At 39.7% G+C, this 19,602-nt stretch overlaps 1 protein-coding gene across 6 annotated transcripts in view; it reads left to right on the top strand.

Moving 5' to 3' along the window:
- The first annotated feature begins 2,099 nt into the window (after positions 1-2,099).
- The window catches only part of tcf12 (transcription factor 12), an 86,766-nt gene continuing 69,263 nt past the window's right edge, over positions 2,100-19,602 (top strand). Inside the window, exons 1-3 of one of the 6 annotated variants that reach the window (XM_026937489.3) lie at positions 2,100-2,371; positions 3,348-3,437; positions 4,241-4,313. In XM_026937489.3, coding sequence (XP_026793290.2) covers positions 2,369-2,371; positions 3,348-3,437; positions 4,241-4,313 — 166 coding nt within the window. In that variant the 5' untranslated portion in view covers positions 2,100-2,368. Of the gene's footprint in view, positions 2,372-3,344; positions 3,438-4,240; positions 4,314-19,602 lie in introns of all 6 variants that reach the window. The other 5 variants (XM_026937491.3, XM_026937492.3, XM_034299581.2 and 2 more) reach the window with 5 other exon arrangements.

Below are 19,602 nucleotides of genomic sequence, written 5' to 3' on the forward strand. Positions count from 1 at the left end.
TGTCTCATGTCTCACTGTCTCGCCTCTCTGTATCACCTCTGGCTGTCTCTCTGTCTCATGTTTTCATGTTATCTTGGCTTACTGTCCCTGCTGTCTCGCATCAGGCTGTTTCTCTGTCTCATGTCTCACTCTCTATTTCTCACATCTATTTCTTTCATGTCTCTTGGCTTACTGTCCCTGCTGTCTCGCATCAGGCTGTTTCTCTGTCTCATGTCTCACTCTCTATTTCTCACATCTCACTGTCCCCCTGTCTCACGACTTTCTGCCTCTTGTCACACTGTCCCTCTTTTTCATGTCATGCTGTTCCCTTTGTCTAAAATCTCTCTGTCCCTCTATCTCACAACTCATTGTCCCTCTGTCTCATGTCTCACATCACCTCTGTCTCACGTCTTACTATGCCTATGTCTTACACCTTACTGATCCTGTCTCATGTCTCCCTCTGTCTCATGTCTCAGCTCTCGCTGACCCTCTGTCTCATGTCTTGCTGTCTCTCTGTCTCACCTCTCTGTATCACCTCTGGCTGTCCCTCTGTCTCATGTTTTCATGTTATTCTGTCTCTTGGATTACTGTCCCTGCTGTCTCGCATCAGGCTTTTCCTCTGTCTCAAGTCTCTGCCCTTCTGTCTTGGGGCTCGCTGTCTCTCTCTGTGTCTCTCTGAGCCAGGTCTCACTGTCCCTCTTTCTCATGTCTCAGCATGTCTAGTCATGATAAAGCTTTTGTGGACAAAAATGAGGAAAAAATCCTTAATATAACGTTCTCAGTGGCATCCAATTTTGCTGGACCTAATTTGATGTACGGAACAGTGAACAGAAATTAAACATAACTTACGCACGTCTCCCACAGAATTAGATCACAATTTTATTGTCATAATCTCATAAAGGGTAACATACAGTGAACTTGGGTGTTACAGGATAATGTAAAGCAGCTTTCTGCCCTAGCTGCATCACTCACCTGCCCTCTGCTGTCGGTTTGTCCAACAGGTGGCACTATGAGGTTTCTGAAAAACTCAGGGAAAGCACCTTCCATTGTCTGTGAATGATCATTAAACGCACTATGCTGTGCTTTCATTCAGGAAAAGGAGAGGGGATGGATTTCTGTGTATACTCATAAAAGCACCAAAAAAATGCTATAAATGATATAAAAACGTTTTAATGTTAAATTAGCATCTAAAATTAGGATTAAGATTAGGATTGATGTTAAGTATAAACTAAAATAAACAGGCTACTGAAATAAATTTACAGCATGCTCTTTCATAATCCCTCAGAAAGTAATTCCAGATCCTGTACTATCACTTATTTAGAAATTTCTGAAATGAATTAGAGTTGTCTGTTCAGGTTAGGGATATAAAGATCAAGTTGAAATCATTCATCATGTTCACTAGAATGAATCCAGCTAATCTCAAAGCACGCGCTGCTTTCTCTTCAGTGTCAGTGTTGTCATTAAATCGCAGTGTTTAATCCAGGAGTTAGACTTTTTAGTGTTTTTTTTTTCATCCACTGTCCTAAAGCGGAAGAAAAATAGTCCCGGTTCCCTACAAAACCCCACACTACTGCACTAAACCATTTACATATACATATATATAGCTGCGTTCTATTATTGTATACTATTTAGTAGAGTAGTATGTAGTTTGGGATACAGCCCCTCTTTTTCGCTATCTACACCCACCGGTGGTACTGTTTAAATCCTGCTTTGTCGAGGCTAACAAAACAACTGATAATAATGACATTTTTAAAACTGTTAAGTATTTATTTTCTCTTTTTTTCAAGCGTAGAGTAGCTTAGCCTACTGGCAATATCATAACAAAAAGAGCAGACAGTGTGTTTGGGATGGAATTGAGGAAAAGCCAAACCAAAGGGTTGGTGTATTGGATATTAATTCACAACAATTAGGTATGTTTCTTAATTAATTATTTAGAAAGAAATGATTATTTCCACTGGTCCAAGTTGTAGAAAAGTCTTATAAAAGATGAAACTTGTCACTTGGCCCCTAGCAAGGTTGTGTGTGCAGCTTTCTGGTTTGTCTCATACAAACTCGAGGCGCATCACTACCTCAGAGCCGCTGGCGGAGGGATACACTGTTTTAACGTCATCGGTGTGCTTCGGCTATCGCCAAGGCAAAAATGTCTGCCTAAGGGAAACTCGCAACTTACCCAGAGTGGATATTTTGCAAAAAATACAATTACACAGATATCGCCTTCTCTGTCCTTCAGACGCGAATTAAAGAAAGCTACAATCCCTTTGCCACACAGACCGCCCCTAGTCGGATTTTAAACCCGAGAAAAGGTAAAATTATTGTAGCGAGTTTGCACAGGTTTGGGACTGGCTGAAAGAAGTTGGGATACAGAAAGACTGGAGCTGTTATGGACTGAATGGTCGGCATTTGCTTTACTAATGTCAAATTTCTAGTCTTACCTATTATTATGGGGGTTGAATATAAATATTAAGGCTTTCAGTGTCTGTTTTATGTTATTTATTTTTAATTTAGACACGCTATAGCCTGTCGAATAATTGTTTAAATCGCGACCAGCGCATTTGCAAACTAAAGCCACTCTGCCTTCATGTAACCCAAGTCGCTGATATTGTGCTGTAGGTTTCCTTTTAACGGCTAATCGATAACTTGTGTCCTTGTAGGTGTTTTATAAGTATCCATTCACTAGGGTGGCATTGTGCCTGCTTTTCTGTGTCACTTTATGTGTGTATCATTGCATGCTTTTTGTGTTTTACTGTGTTTCATCATGATGCTCGGTGTCCATGTCCATGTCTAGGCTGTGACAGTAAGCTAACCCTTCGAGCTTCTCGCCTTTTCTGCCTCGAAGTCCAGACTCCTTTGCAGATTTCCCCCAAACAAATATTTGTATAATCTCTGCTTGCGGTATTAAATAAAAAATACCACGCTTTATTAGTAAAACAGCATATTTAAACCTACAAAATGTGTACAAAATTATTGATAGTAAGAATTTCTTGCGTTAAACGCCGCCATACAGGGCTGCAGTACTTGCTGAGCTTGGAAGAAGAGTATGGCTAATGTTTTTTTGTTTGTTTGTTTGTTTTTTGTTTTTTGCTAGCAGGTTTGTTTAATACACTCAAGAAAAAAGGAAGCAAAAACAATAACAAAAAGGCGAACAAATTAGTTTCGTTTGTGTTTGAAAAGCTGTCAGAAAGTCCAGAAGTTACATTTTTGAGTGTAAAGAGCCTCCAGTGTGTGTTTTGGTAATTGTTCAGATGGCATAAGTGTCATTTGGGTTAGCCGTGTGGTGACTAGCCGTGCAGCTGTACACTACACTGAAGTGAGCTTTGGTTGTGTGTGTGTATGTGCGTGTGTGTGTGTGTTTGATTTGGGTTTAGCAGAGTTGCAGGATCGGAAGGATGAATCCTCAGCAGCGGATCGCCGCTATCGGGACGGATAAGGAGCTGAGTGACCTGCTGGATTTTAGCGCGGTAAGCCACTCTGAGGTAGTTTATTAAGGCTTTATCTGCTCTATTCGTTTCAAAGGAAATAAATCAGTTCATATGATGCTGTAAGTGCACGAGGACACGAGTCAGCCTTGCCTCTGTCCTGTCACTTGTTTACACACTGATCTGAGTGTCCAGGATTAAACTCTTGCTAGAAGATGTGTGAGAAGAGCTTTCACAGTGACTTCATGATTCATAGCTAGCTATTTTCACTAAAAATTCCCCATAGTGATCCCATATTAATCAGTCAAGGTGAGCATTTTAATATCATGACATAAATATGTAATAATAATGTTATATATAATCATGCAGAGCTGATGAAGTGGCTAGGTGCACTTTCAGGAAAAAGGAGTACTAGGAGTACGCTTTTGTGCTTTTTTTTTTTTTTTAAAAGAAAATATATATGTGTATCTTAAACTTGGAAAAATGGCTTTAAAATGTTTTAAAGTGCATAAATTAGTTTGTAGAATCAAGCTTTAAAGACACTCCATGCACGCCAGTGAGAAGCGCAGACACAGTATAAAACCCTTTTTAAACTGAGAGTGTGTACACCAGAATGTTTCCAACCCCTATATTTTTATATGCGCAACACTATAATTTAATGACTGAAATATTCTGGTGTACACCATGTTTCTTTAGGCTTATGTCCTCTGTCAGCTTTGCTTGTACATAGCATGAATGTTTTATGTCATTATAGAGGACCAGGATTTTTCCATCCCTGATATTTTTAACATGATATTTTAATGACTGGAAATAAAAGTTCACAAAATTTGTCTGTCTTCCTCTAGATGTTTTCACCGCCGGTGAGCAGTGGTAAGAACAGGCCGACGACTCTAGGGAGCAGCCAGTTCAGTGCATCAGGTACATCCTTTCTGAATTTTTTAATGAGAGCGCGTCTGGCTTTCCGCATTCACGTGCTGGGGTGCTGAGGTGCCTTTCAGTGTAGTTTGATTGCTGTCGGTAATCCTGATTGATTCCAGATGCCACTGAAAGTGTTTCAGATTTTAGTGAGCTGAGGTTAATGAGGAGCCAGTGCAGGTTCATGGTGTGAGTTTTTTTTTTTTTTTTTTTTTTTTTTTTTGTGTGGAGAACGCATTTGTCTGGAGAACGCATTTCAAACTCCACCTGGAACGAACATTGAACCTGGGTTGTAAATATGTTCATATATAAAGTGCCTTATTTAGTGTCAGAATTGACATTATAAAACATTTTATAAGTTTTATTTATGCTTTTCATAAAATCAGTTACGCTTTATCTATCAAGTTGTGAAAGATGTAAAGTCGCAGCACTTTTGAATTTTTTTTTTTGTCTTGTAATGCAAGCTGTACTGGTTATGAATTGTTTTTTCCTCAAACCTCGGATTCTTAATGTCCACGTAATTTTATTCGAATGAATAGGTACTGTCGTCTCTGTCAAAACATCTGTAGCAACGTATTTGTCGCGAATTATTTCATCGAAAAAATTGTCCACTTACTTTCATACGATGGCCCGATCTGTAATGTCTGCATTAGAATTTGTAATGGAGCCTAAAATTCATTCAATGTTTTAATTATAATGAATAACAGATCATTTTATTTATTTAATTATTTATTTATTTTATATGTGTATATATACACCATGTTTCCAGACTATAAGTACCATAGTCTGTCTTATTTTCTGTCTCTAAGAATAATATTTAACAATTTAACTGGTTCAGTTAAAAAAGCTAAATAATATTCACCAGTCAAAATAAGCAGATTTACTCGTATCTAAAGACAAATCGATTATTTCTGGTGATTCTCGTGTTTTTGTTTACGTGTTATACAATTGTGTAATTTCACTTCACATCGGTCGGTTTTAGTGTTTGTAATAATGTCTTATGTTAAAAAAAAAAAAAAAAAAGCAGACGCGATTTAAACCAGTGCAGACATCCTAGCTTTCAGTATCAGTCAAACACCTACTGATAAAATGACTCTTCATTTATTTCTAGAATAATAGTGAAGACATTTATGTACGAAATGACACATTCAGAAGTGTACAATGACCAAGAAAGTGTTCCACAAATCAAAACGCATGAAATCTCTGATGAAGTTTGCACAGTCTCGGCGTCTCTGAGCAGCTCTTAAAGTTCCCGTATGCTGAGCACACGTTGACTGTTTTTCTTCAGTCCTAAATGAAAATGACTTGTTGGAAGGCATTTAAAAGAAAAAAAAATTTTTTTTGTTTTGTAAGCAAAGTCTTTCGTAGGCTTTAACTTTGCTATTTATATTTGTCGTCAGATTTTAAGCATAAGATGAAAACGTCTTTAAGCTCACACAGGTACTTCCAGGCTTTGGACTGGTACTGTGTATGTTGCTCTGTATATAAATTGCAGCACCTGCCCAGGGGACAAAAAATCGTATAATTGGGAAAATATGGCTCTCTGCACATGATTCCTAATTTATCCCAATAAATCTCCACAGATCTCAATGGCGCTCCTGCATTTGATGAATCTAGTGTCTTGGGTCACTGGCTGAATGTTCCCTGCTGGAGGGCGATTAGTCTCTTTCCACTGTCAGAGTAGGGACAACAAAGTTCTGTTTGCAATAAAATACTACAGCATGTTATTTTCTTATAAACTAAAACATAGATGCTTATTATAACATGCAGCACAGAACTCTTGGTGTTCTTTGGCCTTGTTGTGTTTGAGTTAACAGCGAGTTAGACGTGAACTTCAGTGAACACACTATGTGCTGTATGTTCTGCACACAAAAAAGTCTGTGGCTGATTTTTTTTTTTTTGCCTGTTGTGGAGTCAGAATATTTTGAAAGGTTATTATTTATAAAGGTGATTGTCAGCCGTTTTATATGTTGTTCTGATCATAATGTAATTAAAATAGGTCCATTTCTGTCATTCACTGCCGTTGCAATATTCTGTTTCTGATGTGAAAAGCAAAAAATGATGCGGTCCTCTGTCTGTATGCTCAGTCGTTTAATCTAGTTTGCCTCACCATGTTTATGACCCAAATGTCAACAAGGATGTACGGTCTGATTTCTAAACTAGGACACTTTGAGCAAATCGGTTTTGTCGTTGTTGTCTTTAGACTCAGATGAGAAAAAGAGACACCGTTTTTTGATTGACATCACCCGACTGTTTTGTGAGCTGCTTTGGGATTACCCCGTTCATGAAAATGCATGCGGTGTGTTGAGAGGTTGTTCATGAAAGGCCTTTCTTGTTCAGCTGAAAGGAAATTTTTGGTACCTTTATGGTTTGTTTTTTTTACCTTTGTAAGCGTAAGGCGGTGAGAGTTGTCTCATCTGGGTGCCCTCGGGCTCATCTGCAGGTCAGTGTGGCATGTCTTACCTACATAACAGCAAAGTTCTCATTTGTCTGCTTCATCCCGGTTAGTCCACACGTCATGGTTATCATGTATAACGCCGCTGTGCAAAGATAAATGGACTGAAGTGGAACTTCAGTGGTGAATTTGGGGCATTTCTAGGGCCGGGTAATAATAAGTTTTTCTGAAAGCATTGTGATGATAGATAGTGTACTTTTATAGCACATGCAACTCTTCTCTTCAAGTCTTCATGGTATAAAGAAGCTGACTGGACACTAAAATGAACCCTTTACCAGTTTCTTTCCTTGTGAAATTATTTACTAGTGTAAGTGGTGGATAGACTCTTTAGCAAAACAAAATATTGCTGCATGTTGTGTATCTAGAAAATGTATATCAATACATTATCGATAATAAATGATTGCAATATGATTTTTTTTGTCGTATATCCCCCTTCTAAGTCAATAGTAAATAATTATGAGTAATAATTGTCTTTGAGTGTGCTAGTGCTAGAAACTTTGGTTACACTACATTGTGATATCTGGTTGTAATGAATGGAAATGGTGCTAATTGTTGGTGTCTGATTCGAAGTGGTGTGTGATGAAATTATTTTGTGAATGCTACAGAAATAGCATTCAGTCATGCAGGTGAATGCTGTTATATTATTTGTCTCTCACTATAAATCTCATATCAGCCATTCCATGACATTTCCTGAAAAAACTGTTGAAATTAGAGAAAGGCTCCATCCGTGTTCAGACTGGCGCTCTGTCTCCACCGTCTCTGGATTAGAAAACACTGTCATCTTCTGATTAATTATTAATGAGGGATTGGAAAGAACCAGAAATGATTAGTATTCACAATTTTATTCAGCCTGAGTATCCTCCTTTGTTGCAGAATCCATAAAAGTGAATAGCTTGAAGTTTTCAGATAATTTCTCACATAAAAATAAAACTGCTTTGCTGTGCAGAGATATAAAAGGTGACAAAACTGTACTTGAGCAAAGCTTATCATCAAAGGCTTGTCAGAGGATTCACGCCTTTTTTTATTTTTCTGTTTTAAACAACGCCTAAGCCTCTCGTTTAATCACACATTTATTTTGGAATGGATTATTGCAGAACAGAATGGATTATTATTTCAAAGATTTTCAGCATCTAGGACTGTTCCTCACTGCAGTTTCTGTTATTAAAACCACCCAGATAGGTTTTTTTTTTGTGCTCCGGAAGCCATTGTCTCTCGAGACACCCTTGGTTAGTTTCTACATTTCTCTGCTTTCACATCTCAAAATTTTTCTTCTATTAAAGTTTATGCAATACAGTACTTTGGAAACTTGGTGTGGGATGTTACAGTTATTTTCGTGAACAGTTCTACAGAAGTTTAAAAGTTATTTTAGCATTGTTGGGAAAAGACCTGTCACCGTATTGAGTAAAGGCTTGGTTGGAAAATGTCCAGATTAAAAGGTTTGACCTTTGTGAGACATCAGTTTATTTTTAAGCTAACCTGCCACTTGCTCTGTGATACGCTGGACTGTGTGTGATTTTGTCCGAGTTGTGGCTTCGTCTGACTAGCCACCTCGGCCAGACTCGAGCGAGAGTTTTTAGATGTTCATTTCTGCATCGCAGGTCGCCAACTGACTCGCTTATGAGGATCTTTCTGTTGCCATAGTGATCGATGTGCTTTGATGTCAGGTTATTTGGCCTGGCTTGTGCATCTTCTTCCACGTTTTCACAAAAGACTATAAAAATCTGGACACGTCCATGACGATGGGTTTAAGATGTGTTACATTTTAATGCTGATTTGTTTGGATGTTTTCCTAATCACACACTGTTTGAAGTTATTCTTCGCCGGCGGTGCATGAATACGTGCGTTTCTTTGGGGGGTTCAGCCGCGCTTCCAGAGAAGCTGTCAACTTTCTCATCTGTTCCCTTGACACTGCTGAAGCAATCACAGAAATCTGGAGCACAGAGACAGGAGGCTGTTCAGGTGTGCCGCCGTGGAGAAAAGCTCAATTCAGAGTATAAACTGCGCTTTTAAAGAGCATTGTAGTACAGAGAGTGTGAAATGAGTCTTTTGATAATACCAAGTAGCCTATGCCACGGAAAGGGAGTAATATAAGACAGGTTTGATTATTTATAGTAATCGATCATATTTTTATTTTTATGTTAGTTATTGTTTATTGTTAAACTGGTAATATTGATGGAGTTTTAAGTACTACATATTCTCCATCAGGGTCTAAATTGGTATATATGTCTGAGTAATAATGTCTAACAGCTTTTAAGTGTACCATTGCCACGCTTGATGAGCCATCAGTGCAGTTTCCTCTGGGGGAGGGGAAACCGAAACCAAGGCAGATGAAGATACGAGTTTCCTCCTCTGCTCTGCTAAAGCTTGGGATCCATGTTTTGTATCCACGAGCTCGCTGCCTCGGGACATATGATAATCGGAGCTGTGGCTACACTGATGATGTGAGCCTCAACAGCACATTTTAATGACACCCTTCCACTTTCCAGCAGATGTGAGCTCCTTTGCGTTAACTAATAATGGACTATTTATGGGCCATTCCGAATTAAGATCGTAGTTTCAAAAAGTGTTCGAGTCAGCGAGACACGTATCTGTAAAAAGCAACGGTCGTGTTTAGTTTTAGTGTAACTGTGACTTTTCTAAACAAGTTTGAAAAGCCATTTGACTTGATAATCCCAGTCTGCGGCACAGGGATGTACAGAGGCCAGATCATTTCACTTTACGAGAGATGGACCATCCACCGCATTCCAATTTCATTACACGTCTGACCCATAAGTCCCTCTGTATGTGGAAACAAGATTAAGCTGCTGTGAGCTTAAATCATAGCTCAGAATTGAATTTGAGAGTACTAGCTTGGGAATGGGCTCTGAAATGTTTGTCAGACACATCCGTAACATCTTGCCGGCTAGAGGTAGTTTTCAGACCAGAGGTTATTCCCATTTCTGATGCTAATGTGAGTCAGATCGGTGAAGATTTCTGTTTGTCTACTTTAAATGACATATAGCCCTGCTGAATGAGGTCTCGGGGGTCAGCACAGGGAGTGTATGTTTCATAGTCAGATTCTCCTCTGGGGAAATGAAGATATTCTGATGTCGGATGGCTGTAACCTCACACAGGCAGGCATACTCACAACCCAACATTAAATAAGATGTAGGACAAGAGAGCAGCGTTGGCTTGTTCAGGTGTAAGTACTACGTTTCAGTTCACCATAACTGGGAGGATGAGGGTTGGCTGCCTCTAATGACTGTAAAGCATGCAGTCGCTCACATTCAGGCATGAATTAGGAGTAAGAGGAGAGATTGGGCCAGGGTGTAAAGGAATAAGGTCCCTTTTCGATCTGTCAGTTTCGGAGTGGGTGATGGGTTTCATGCAGAAAGACTCTAGGGGGAGAACCAAAGGGGACACGGGGCAGAAAGGCAGCTCAGCTTTATCTTTCACATCATTACCAAATGTTTCTTTATGACATTTTCAATGAGTCATTTTGAAAGTGTTTGTTTTTTAATATTCAGATTTTATTTGCTGACACTCTTTGACGCTATACATTTTTAATGTGCCAAGCAGATTTCATGTAATTTTTGATTTTTTTTTTAATTTGTAGTTGCACACAAGTAGGTTCTACGACCGGAAAAAGAAAAAAACCTACTCCTTATTGACTTTCACAAAACAAGTTTTCATTTTATATGTAGCCATGTTTAAACTTGGTGCGCTTCACAGTATAGTGCACCTCTATGATGTAACACCAAACCCATGGGCTGAGGCACTAAAACATTTCACTAGTAGGTGGATTAGTTAGCGTGTGCTGTTAACGAACGATCTTTTCAGAATCAGGAACACACAGGTATGTGAAACTCTGACGAAGCTTAGCAAGTTATCAAGTTCAAACTTATCGTATAAGTAACGCTAATGCTAAAAAATATTAGCTAAAAAAAAAAAACGCTAACCAGACGTATAAATAAAGAACCTAACCAATCATATGGAGCGCCAAACCTCGTAGCTTATTCGTTGGGGTATAGACGTGATGAGCTAGATTAGAATCTTTGTTAGAAGACGATGATAATACTAAAATCCTTGGTTTCCCTTTGTCTGTATTAATACACTTAACTTGCTGTGTCTCTGCTATTACATTACATTAGCTACCACTTTTTAGCCTGGTCAGTAAGGACTGGGCAGCACACTAGAGCATTTACTTGCCCAATGGGCTGGTAAATATATGAATATATATATATATATATAAATAATATAAATATATGATTTCCCCCCCCCCTGTGTGTAATGCTGAGCATTGTGTTGTGTACATCAGAGTGCACTGGTATTGTAGGCTGCATGTTGTGGTTGGCCTTGTGGCCTTTGTGTGGGAGCCATGTTTGGTGTTTGTGGGAGGTTTACTGGCACTCTGAGCCTACCTCTCATCATCTGAGTTTATTAAGCAGGCCTCTCTGCCAGCGTGCCTGTTTGTGTTTCCTCGCTGGAAAAAGTTTCCCCGCTGTGGAGCGATAAGACCTCGGCCTGGCCGCGCAGGTGCTGAAGAGGCCCAGAGTGAGATGGCATGCCGTGTGGACTCACACTCAGGCAATAAGCACAGTTTGTCATGGTTAAAGAACATGCTAGAAGTGATGGTGTCTCTCACACACTTCTGCTCAGTCGCGCACACACAAACACTCAGTGAGCCAGTAAGCACTGCTCCTGGGGCCGCGAGACCGCCTGAGTGTGTCGCAGAGCGTGACCCGAAGCCTGATACTTTTATCAGGATTTCCATTTTAGATACAGAAAATGCTGATGAGGTGAAGCCATTGTAGTGCGAGCACTAATCCCCAGCAGTGGCCGACTCAGCCTCTCCTATGTATAGATTTTCCCTGCAATGCATTTGCACTTAACTTGGTCTGGTATTTGTAGGTTCAGAAAACAATTTTCCCCCCTACTCTTCTCCGCAGTAGCACAAAATACCAATCAAATTGAAGTTCAAATCTCTTCTCTTGAAAAAGACTTGAGGATTAGTGTGTAGCACTGATTTGTTCCTGGTTTTAATTTGTCTTTTGAAGGATTTAAAGTAATAAATTAAAGACGATGGGGCCTGGTTAAAGCCTTTCTCAATCATTCAACTTTTATGCAGCCTTGTGCATGTTTGTTATGATTGTAATTCCTGTAGCAAGGAGAGGGATTTTTTTAATTTATTTATTTATTTTAAACTGCAGGTTACATATCGCAACCTCATGCATCATGTGCATTAAACTGTGTATATTATTGTAAATAATATAAAATATTATTTACAATAATAAACTGTGTATATTATTGTAAATAATATTTTATATCTTGTGTTTTCATATGTTGTATATTATATTTCCTCATTCAGGATATTTGACACATATAAATATATAAAATGGTGATAAACCTGATCCAGGTTTCAAGCTTCTGCTTGGCTAATCATGATACACACAGCGCATAACTGTAACTGGTAGAATGTGTTTCTCATAGGAATACAAGAAAAATGTTCTTGGCAGTACTTAAGACACTAAGCACTAAGGCCTTGGTGTGTTCTCCAGTGCTCAGGGCCAGAGAGAGTTAATCGATATAAAGCTAGCGTGTGTTATTCAGTGTGTGTCATCTTGGCTCCTCTCTCCATGTGACAGATGGGATCTCTGAGGGTAGTGGTCATAAGCTCCGATTGGCTATCAGTCAGTTCATTGCATCATTAATATAGGCCTGTCATTTTCTTTTCTTTTTTTTTTTTTTTTCTCCTTTTTTATTTATTTATTTATTTATTTATTTTTTAAATCCTTAATGCGTTTGGCTGCAAACTGCTTTTCTTTATATAAGTTCCCTTGACACAACTGTGACATAAAGAAAGGTTGGCAGTGATGGGTGGTCATGTTTAAGAGGAATGGACAGGGCAGAGCCTCTGATGCCCACTTGGCACTGCTGTCTGCCAACCCCATCAGGACATTCAACTGATCCAGCATGCAGTGCAGTGGGAGGCAGAGGACGATGACGTCCGGGCCGCCCTCCATGTTGGCTCATATAGTCTTCGTGGAAAGACTCAGAGGGTTTTATGTACTCTGGTGTTTTATTATTGTCACCTCTCGCATTAGAAATGCAGCAGCGCACATTTGTGAATTAGAGAGTGTGAATGTGCATTGGCAGGGTTGGATGTGCTGTGCTTGATTATGTAAATGCATAAATACACATGTGTGCACTTACATATTTGTATAAAATCCATTGATATGCGCTGCCTCCTCTGGGTGTCAGGGGAGGAGATGGAGAGCTCTCGGAGTGAACGCATTTGTTTGTGGTTGCGCTCAGGCCGGCTGATGAGCGATGTGATACCAGCGTTGGAGCAGTCATAAAGACGCAGCTCTGATTAAACCCCACTAATGAGCAGCTCAATAAAAATAAATCCTCCTGATGCAATAAACGCCGTCTTGATTGCAAGCACCCAGGGGTGTGATAGCGTAATCCTTTTGTGTTCGGCGTGCTGGATGCACAAAGCACGTCCCAAGCATAAGAAAACGCATCTTTAGTTATTTTCATGATGAAGTAACCGGATGCATTGATTTATTCTAGCCTCTTGGTGTGTTGTTCTTGTGGTTATAGACAGCAGAGTTTCCATTTGTGATCAGATATGAAATCACTGCACTTCATTTGACACTGTATTCCTGGCTGTGCTGAATTTAATTATGCGTTTGAGCGAGGCAGAATCACTTGTATGTATTCTGCAGAGCCCACAGCCTTTCTAAGAGGTAGATAAATTTCTCATCCATTTGGCTTGTGTGCTGCCATTCCTCTGATGGAGCTCAAGGTTGGAGGAAGAGGCACCTTTCCCCCATAAGCGATTGTGAACATATGGCGCGGGCGCAACACAGGAAGGAAGTGTGGAAATCGCAGGGAATGAGAGTTTGGATTAATGCGTCTGAACTGGGCATGGCCAGACAAATCCAGCAGAACTGCTCTGCCAGGACCCCTTAAAGGCTCCAAAAAGAGTGAGGGAAGGGTAGAGAGAGGTAAAGAAACTTTTAAACCTCTGCCATTTTTATTTCAAAGACACTGCATTAGTCGCTTTAGGGCTCGTTATTGACAGGAATTTAAAGGGTCATGTGGTGCATGCTCAGCAGGAATGCTGGGTAAAATGAGGTGACAGTGGAGTTTCTCTCTCTCTCGCTCTGTCTCTCAGTGAATGTGTGTTTAAATTAATGTTTATGCGCTGTAGGGTTTTATTTTAAGGGCTTGTTTCTAGATTTGCTAAATCTATCTGTGCCTCATGAGTAAGATTATCAAAACAGTAAAGTTCTCTTGAGGAAATCTTTCAAAGTGCAAATGGAAAAGAATGTAAGGAATGCATGATTCTTGGTTTGTATAATTCAGATGTTAGTGTTGAACAATTGCAATTAAGTGATCACAAAAGAGAGTGATTTAATGTTTTCTAAATTTCTGAGTGGGATCTGGGAACCCCTAAGGGTCTTATTTATTTATTTATTTATTTATTTATTTCCCTTCCCAACCAGCCCCCTCACATGTGGAAATCACAATTCACCCTTATCAAAGTCATATTTATTCTTGAGTTCTGATACTAGTATGCTCAGTTATACTAGCCTATTCAACTAGGTTGTTTAATTGAATGGGTTTAATCTAATAAACCTCAATAACTCAAAACCAAATAGTCTTATAAATAATTTCAACTCGGATGTTAAGCGTTCTGTCAGTGGAAAGTTCAGAAATAAAAAGCTTTATGGCACCAGTAAATAGCCAAAATATTATTGTACGCATAAATAATGAAGCTTATATTTTAATGGCTGCATGATATTCATAATAAAACCCTGTGCTCAGTGCTCTGTGGAATTTCTTTTAACGTTATAGGAGTCCTGCCAGAAGTTTGAGAACCTCTGATTAAGAGCGATACTTACTGAGTCACTGTTTACTGGTTTCTGTTTTGTGTGTGTGTTTGTATGGAGTCCTGGAGCATGTGACAACTCATACAGTAGGTGTGCTGTGACTGTGTATAGAAATCGCACTAATCACTGCTAATAGTCACAATTTTTCAGAGTTCGGTTTTACAGTGATACCACTCTAATAGGCGGTTCATGAAGTTATGCGATACCAGGCCAATTACTGGTCAGACTGATCATACATATTTCTGTTTTTATAAAATCTGAAACTTTCCTGGAAGTGGGCTGCTCAAAATAGTTTCTTTTTGCATAGGAAAATTAGTCTGCTCTGCTTTCAGGTTTTTTTTTTTTCTCCTTTGTGCCATCCTCACACACTTTCATGAATATTTCCCTACATCCATAACTAGCAGTGGGATTATGTTTGATATCTGCATGATGGGGAGAGCTTGTGTGTGTGTGTGTGTGTGTGTGTGTGTGTGTGTGTATGCACACTTGTGTTTGATATGTGTATGCGAGGTGTGTGTGTGTCCCACAGAGGAGCCTTGTTGTGTGTGAAAGTGACAGACAGCGCTGTGTGGCAGTCTGCAGTTTGGAAAGCAGGAGGCTGTCCTAATGAAGACGATGCTATAGTCATGACAAACTCCCCTGCCACCGCCAGCGCACTTCATCAAGCCCCTACCAGCATCCTGCACTTCACACTCTCTTCTCTTTTTTTTTTTTTTTTCCTTCATGACACACTTCACTGCTCCAGTGCTCCCCCCCACACACAGTTTTAGATTACTGTAATCCCTGTGTGTGTTTGCGTGTGTGCTTATTTTTGTGCGTGATGGCTTTGTCATGATGGCGTAGTGAGCTTATTTTTAGATTTCATGATTTTAAACTTGAATGTCAAACCAATCATTTGATGTCCGTTTGTGATGTCACACTTAACATGTGAAGTAGTAGAGAATGATGTTGAGCCACAGAAATCACATGCTAAATTAGCTAGTTGGCTAACTTTAGCTAAGGTTAGTTATAAAATATGAAGAAATATTGTGACCGATGGTAAATAAATGGCTGAGAATATGACCATGCAAATTGAGATTCATATACTACATTCCATATTCATGCATATAGTATTTATAAATCTAGGGATTTCTAATGAGTGTAAACAAGATGTTTAAATAATTTTTATTAGTATCATTTTTCTGATCAGTTTTCAGGGTTTTTTTTGTTTTTGTTTTTTTTAATGTACTGATCAACAACTGATTTTATTATTATCAAGGGTAATGTTGATAATATTAATAGAGAGCTGAGTTGCTTTAAAACTCCCAAATCTTGGACATAGTCTTCAGGCTTTATTCCTTATACTTCCTTCAAATGAGTCAGAACTAAGGAAAGAAATGGTAATACTCTTTAAGCCAGAGGCCGCATCATTTCTCCTCTTTGCTGTGGGTCTGTATCGATTGCATCTCTGCAGCAGATCCCGCGAGCGATGTCCGTCTATCCTGCCAGTGCAACACTCTGACTCCATGGCAATTTGGCAAGCAGCAGGTCCCAAGAAACGACGTGAACCTTCAGTGATGTCACGTCTGGCGTGTGCGTTTTCACCGCGGTGGCCGGCAGCGGTCAATCAAAGCCCTGACTGTGTTGCTTTTTCAGAGTGCCAGAGCACATAAGTGAGCCACTCACTTCTGTGAGTAATTGCTCCATCGCTGTTTTTTTTTTCACTGTACGTCTGTGTGACGGGACGTGGACACCTGTTTGGCGATTAAACCCCAGAAGAGAGACGATCTCTGCCAAGAGAAATATTTGCCTTCCAGTCAAGGTTGTGTTCTCATGCAAGAGTATTTTGGTGTGAAACAGTGAGGATATTACATGTTTCTTCCTTACAGTAAGTTGGCTGTGATTTGACCGGTTTTACACTGAGTGTTTGGGCTGAAAAGAAAAGCTTTCACTGCTGTACGTGTGTTCAGTCCATCATGACCGCCCTTTACCTTTCTGCACAGTGTTAGTATCTAAGCAGCTGGCTGAATAAATGTGCCTTCGAATATTTATCTCTTCACACACGTTGACATTTTATACTGGTTTAATTTTCAAATGTTCTCTCTTATCCACACAGTTGTGGATAAAATGGTTGTGCTGTGCTCTACCACATCAACTCACCTTTAGGCAGAATGTTTACAAATTTTATAAATCAAGCTACCCTCAGACCCTGTAATAATTAAATAAAAGAAATTTGGTAAAAATAAATTAGATGTAAAATTCTACAGAGAAGTGAAATTCTGAATAAGAATCTGTCATGCCTCCTAGCCACTGAAATAAGAAAGACAAAGATTTGCTCACAAGGCAGCACTGTGCCAAGTTAAATCCATATTTAAATCCTGCTCTCAACAGACACTGCATGTAAATGAACCCTCTTTGGCACCGGGCGAGAGCACAAAATCCGCGGCAGTTAGGTAGAAGCGCTTAGGCATGCATAATTTGCATTTATTTTGGAGCTAATTTTCATAATTAAGCATGAAAAAATTACGCCTTTGAAATAATTATAAAGATGAGCTACACGATACACATTAGATGCTAGTGAGAGGCAGGAACGGAGTGTGTGCTGCTCAACAAAAGCTGACACCGGAACACTGCAAAGAAGGTCAATAGATGATCAATAACTTGAAAATATCGAGGTTTATATGGGGAATTGAATGTCGTTACCTGTTCAACAACATTGACTCAGTCTGTAAAAAGACGTAAGGATTGGCACGGAGTCGTGTGTGAGCGCTGGGCACAGAATCAGGGCCATCAGCAGGTACAGGCGTGGAACATGTGTCCCTCTCACACTGCCAGCGTGGAGCTGAAGCGATGTGATAGCGTTGCGACAAGCCTACGTGCCACGAGTCTTTCACAGGGAGGCCCGTGCTACAAATCTGTTATACGCCATTGTGAACATGAGTGCAGCTATAAAACTGATTCATAACCACGAAAGTGTGCGCAGGCCAGGTAGAGCCTGGTGTGCTTAACCCGCTGTTCAGGTGCGCGAGCACTTTTAAATGAGTCGTTTGGAAATCGTCTTTCAGTGCCTGACCTTGGTGACCGGAGCCTCGTGACTGGCGCTCTGTGATTTGGCAGATGGATAAATCGAGCAGCTGACTCATAATAGAACAAACCACGGAAAGGGGGAGTTTTCTCTCGCTCTCTCTTTCTTTCCCTCCCTCTCTCTCTCTCTCTTTTGGTCTCTTGCTCTCTTTGAGTTGAAGTCCGCTACTTTTCAGCCAAAACTTCTTTAAAAAAAAAAAAAAAGTTGTTGGTTTGTTGTTGGTTTGAAATCTATGTAACAGATGTTTGTTTAATACTTTTAACAGGAATAAAAGTGCTGTAAAGACATGTGGCCCAAATTCCTTTGCGCTCCTCTGAGAAGGACTTCCCTGTGAGGTCATTTCCTCTGCTGTAAATACAGAACACATGTCCTTTTCTTTTGACACATTCCAAATCTGACTGAGTGAAAGCGAAGGAGTGCCCCAGCCCAATTTCTGTTTTCAAACTGAGGTTTGTTTTCAAATTGAGGCTTATTCATGTCCTTGTTTTATTCCTCTATTTGAGGTGGCAGCTCGTTGCCCAAACACACACATCATCATTTCCTTGTCTCCTTAATATTGTACCTTCCTAATGCTAATCATTTTTTTTTTTTTCCTCTTCTACCACATGCCACTGATGTGAAGCGTTGGTCAAATGTTTCATTCCCGCAGTGGCGAAGGAGAAAATGCCTGCCTTAGTCAGGGTTGTGAAGGCCAGCGTCTTCTTTGCAGGAGTGCCACACAGACAGCTTGGCCTGTAGATTGTCTTTGGCATGAGATCAGTCTTTGCCCACACACTCTGATTGTGTGCTATAGGCCTTCAGGGAAAAAAAATAACAGCAGAAAAGCTCTCTATCTCTTTCTCTCCCTTTTGCACACTCGCTCCCTCCCTCTCATTTTCTCGCTCTGTTGTTTGTTCTCCCTATGCAAATTCCTAGCTCATAGTTGCTATTTAGTATGTGGCCTGTCCAGCCATGCAGTACAAGCCAGTAAGGTTTAGCACATTGTTAACCCTGCGTGCATCAGAGTTGTGTTATTTGTCATCTCTATTCAGTATGTTCTGTTTTGTAATCTATACCAGTACTTGGGTCTTCACAATTGGTTTACTTTGATATGTTTTGTATGTTATAACCGAGTGAAATCAAATGACAAGTATCATGTTCTGCTGAGATGGATTATCAATAACTTGGGGCAATATTGATGTTTTTCTGCCGCAATTTTGTGGCTCGTACATGAGACTGTGAAATGGAATGTTGTTACCTGCAAAACAATATTGGCTCAAACAGCACAAAGACACAAAGATTCATATATCTTTACCCAACAGCCTTCATAAAATGCAATTTTGCGAGAACTAGATATTGTATTTGTTCATCACATACCAGATGTTGAATCTATTCAATTGTCAACTTTTATTTATTTATTTATTTAGCGTGTACGCGCGTGTGTGTTTTTCGGTGGCTGTCTTTGAGAGCCGCAAGGCTGCATAAAATATGAGCTTCATCAGGTTTCAGTGCTCAGCTGTTTTGATGAGCTTGAGTTATACATCACTGCCAAATCAGAGCGGCCCAGTTGCTCGAGTACGAGCGCCAGTGCGTGCCGGGGAGCAACACGTATCTGAGCGTGATTTATGTAAAGCAAAATAAATGACATACTATGATTTGTAAAGCCACGGTTTTGAATGGAAGTACAATGGATTAGACAGTAGACTGCACTGTTTGTTTCTTTCATTGTGCGGTATATTCCTGCTTTAGGTGGACGCTGCCTTTTTTTTTTTTTTTTTTTTTTTTTTTAAATAGTGATTGCTCATTACCTTGAATTGTTGATTAGAAGTTGTTGACTGGTTTTGATATATCGCAATACTACACTCGCATTACGATATTCCTTTCTTTTCCCTCACGTTGGTCTCTTGTTATCTG

Source organism: Pangasianodon hypophthalmus, chromosome 25 (genome assembly GCF_027358585.1).
Source record: "Pangasianodon hypophthalmus isolate fPanHyp1 chromosome 25, fPanHyp1.pri, whole genome shotgun sequence".
In the NCBI taxonomy this organism is placed as follows: domain Eukaryota; kingdom Metazoa; phylum Chordata; class Actinopteri; order Siluriformes; family Pangasiidae; genus Pangasianodon; species Pangasianodon hypophthalmus.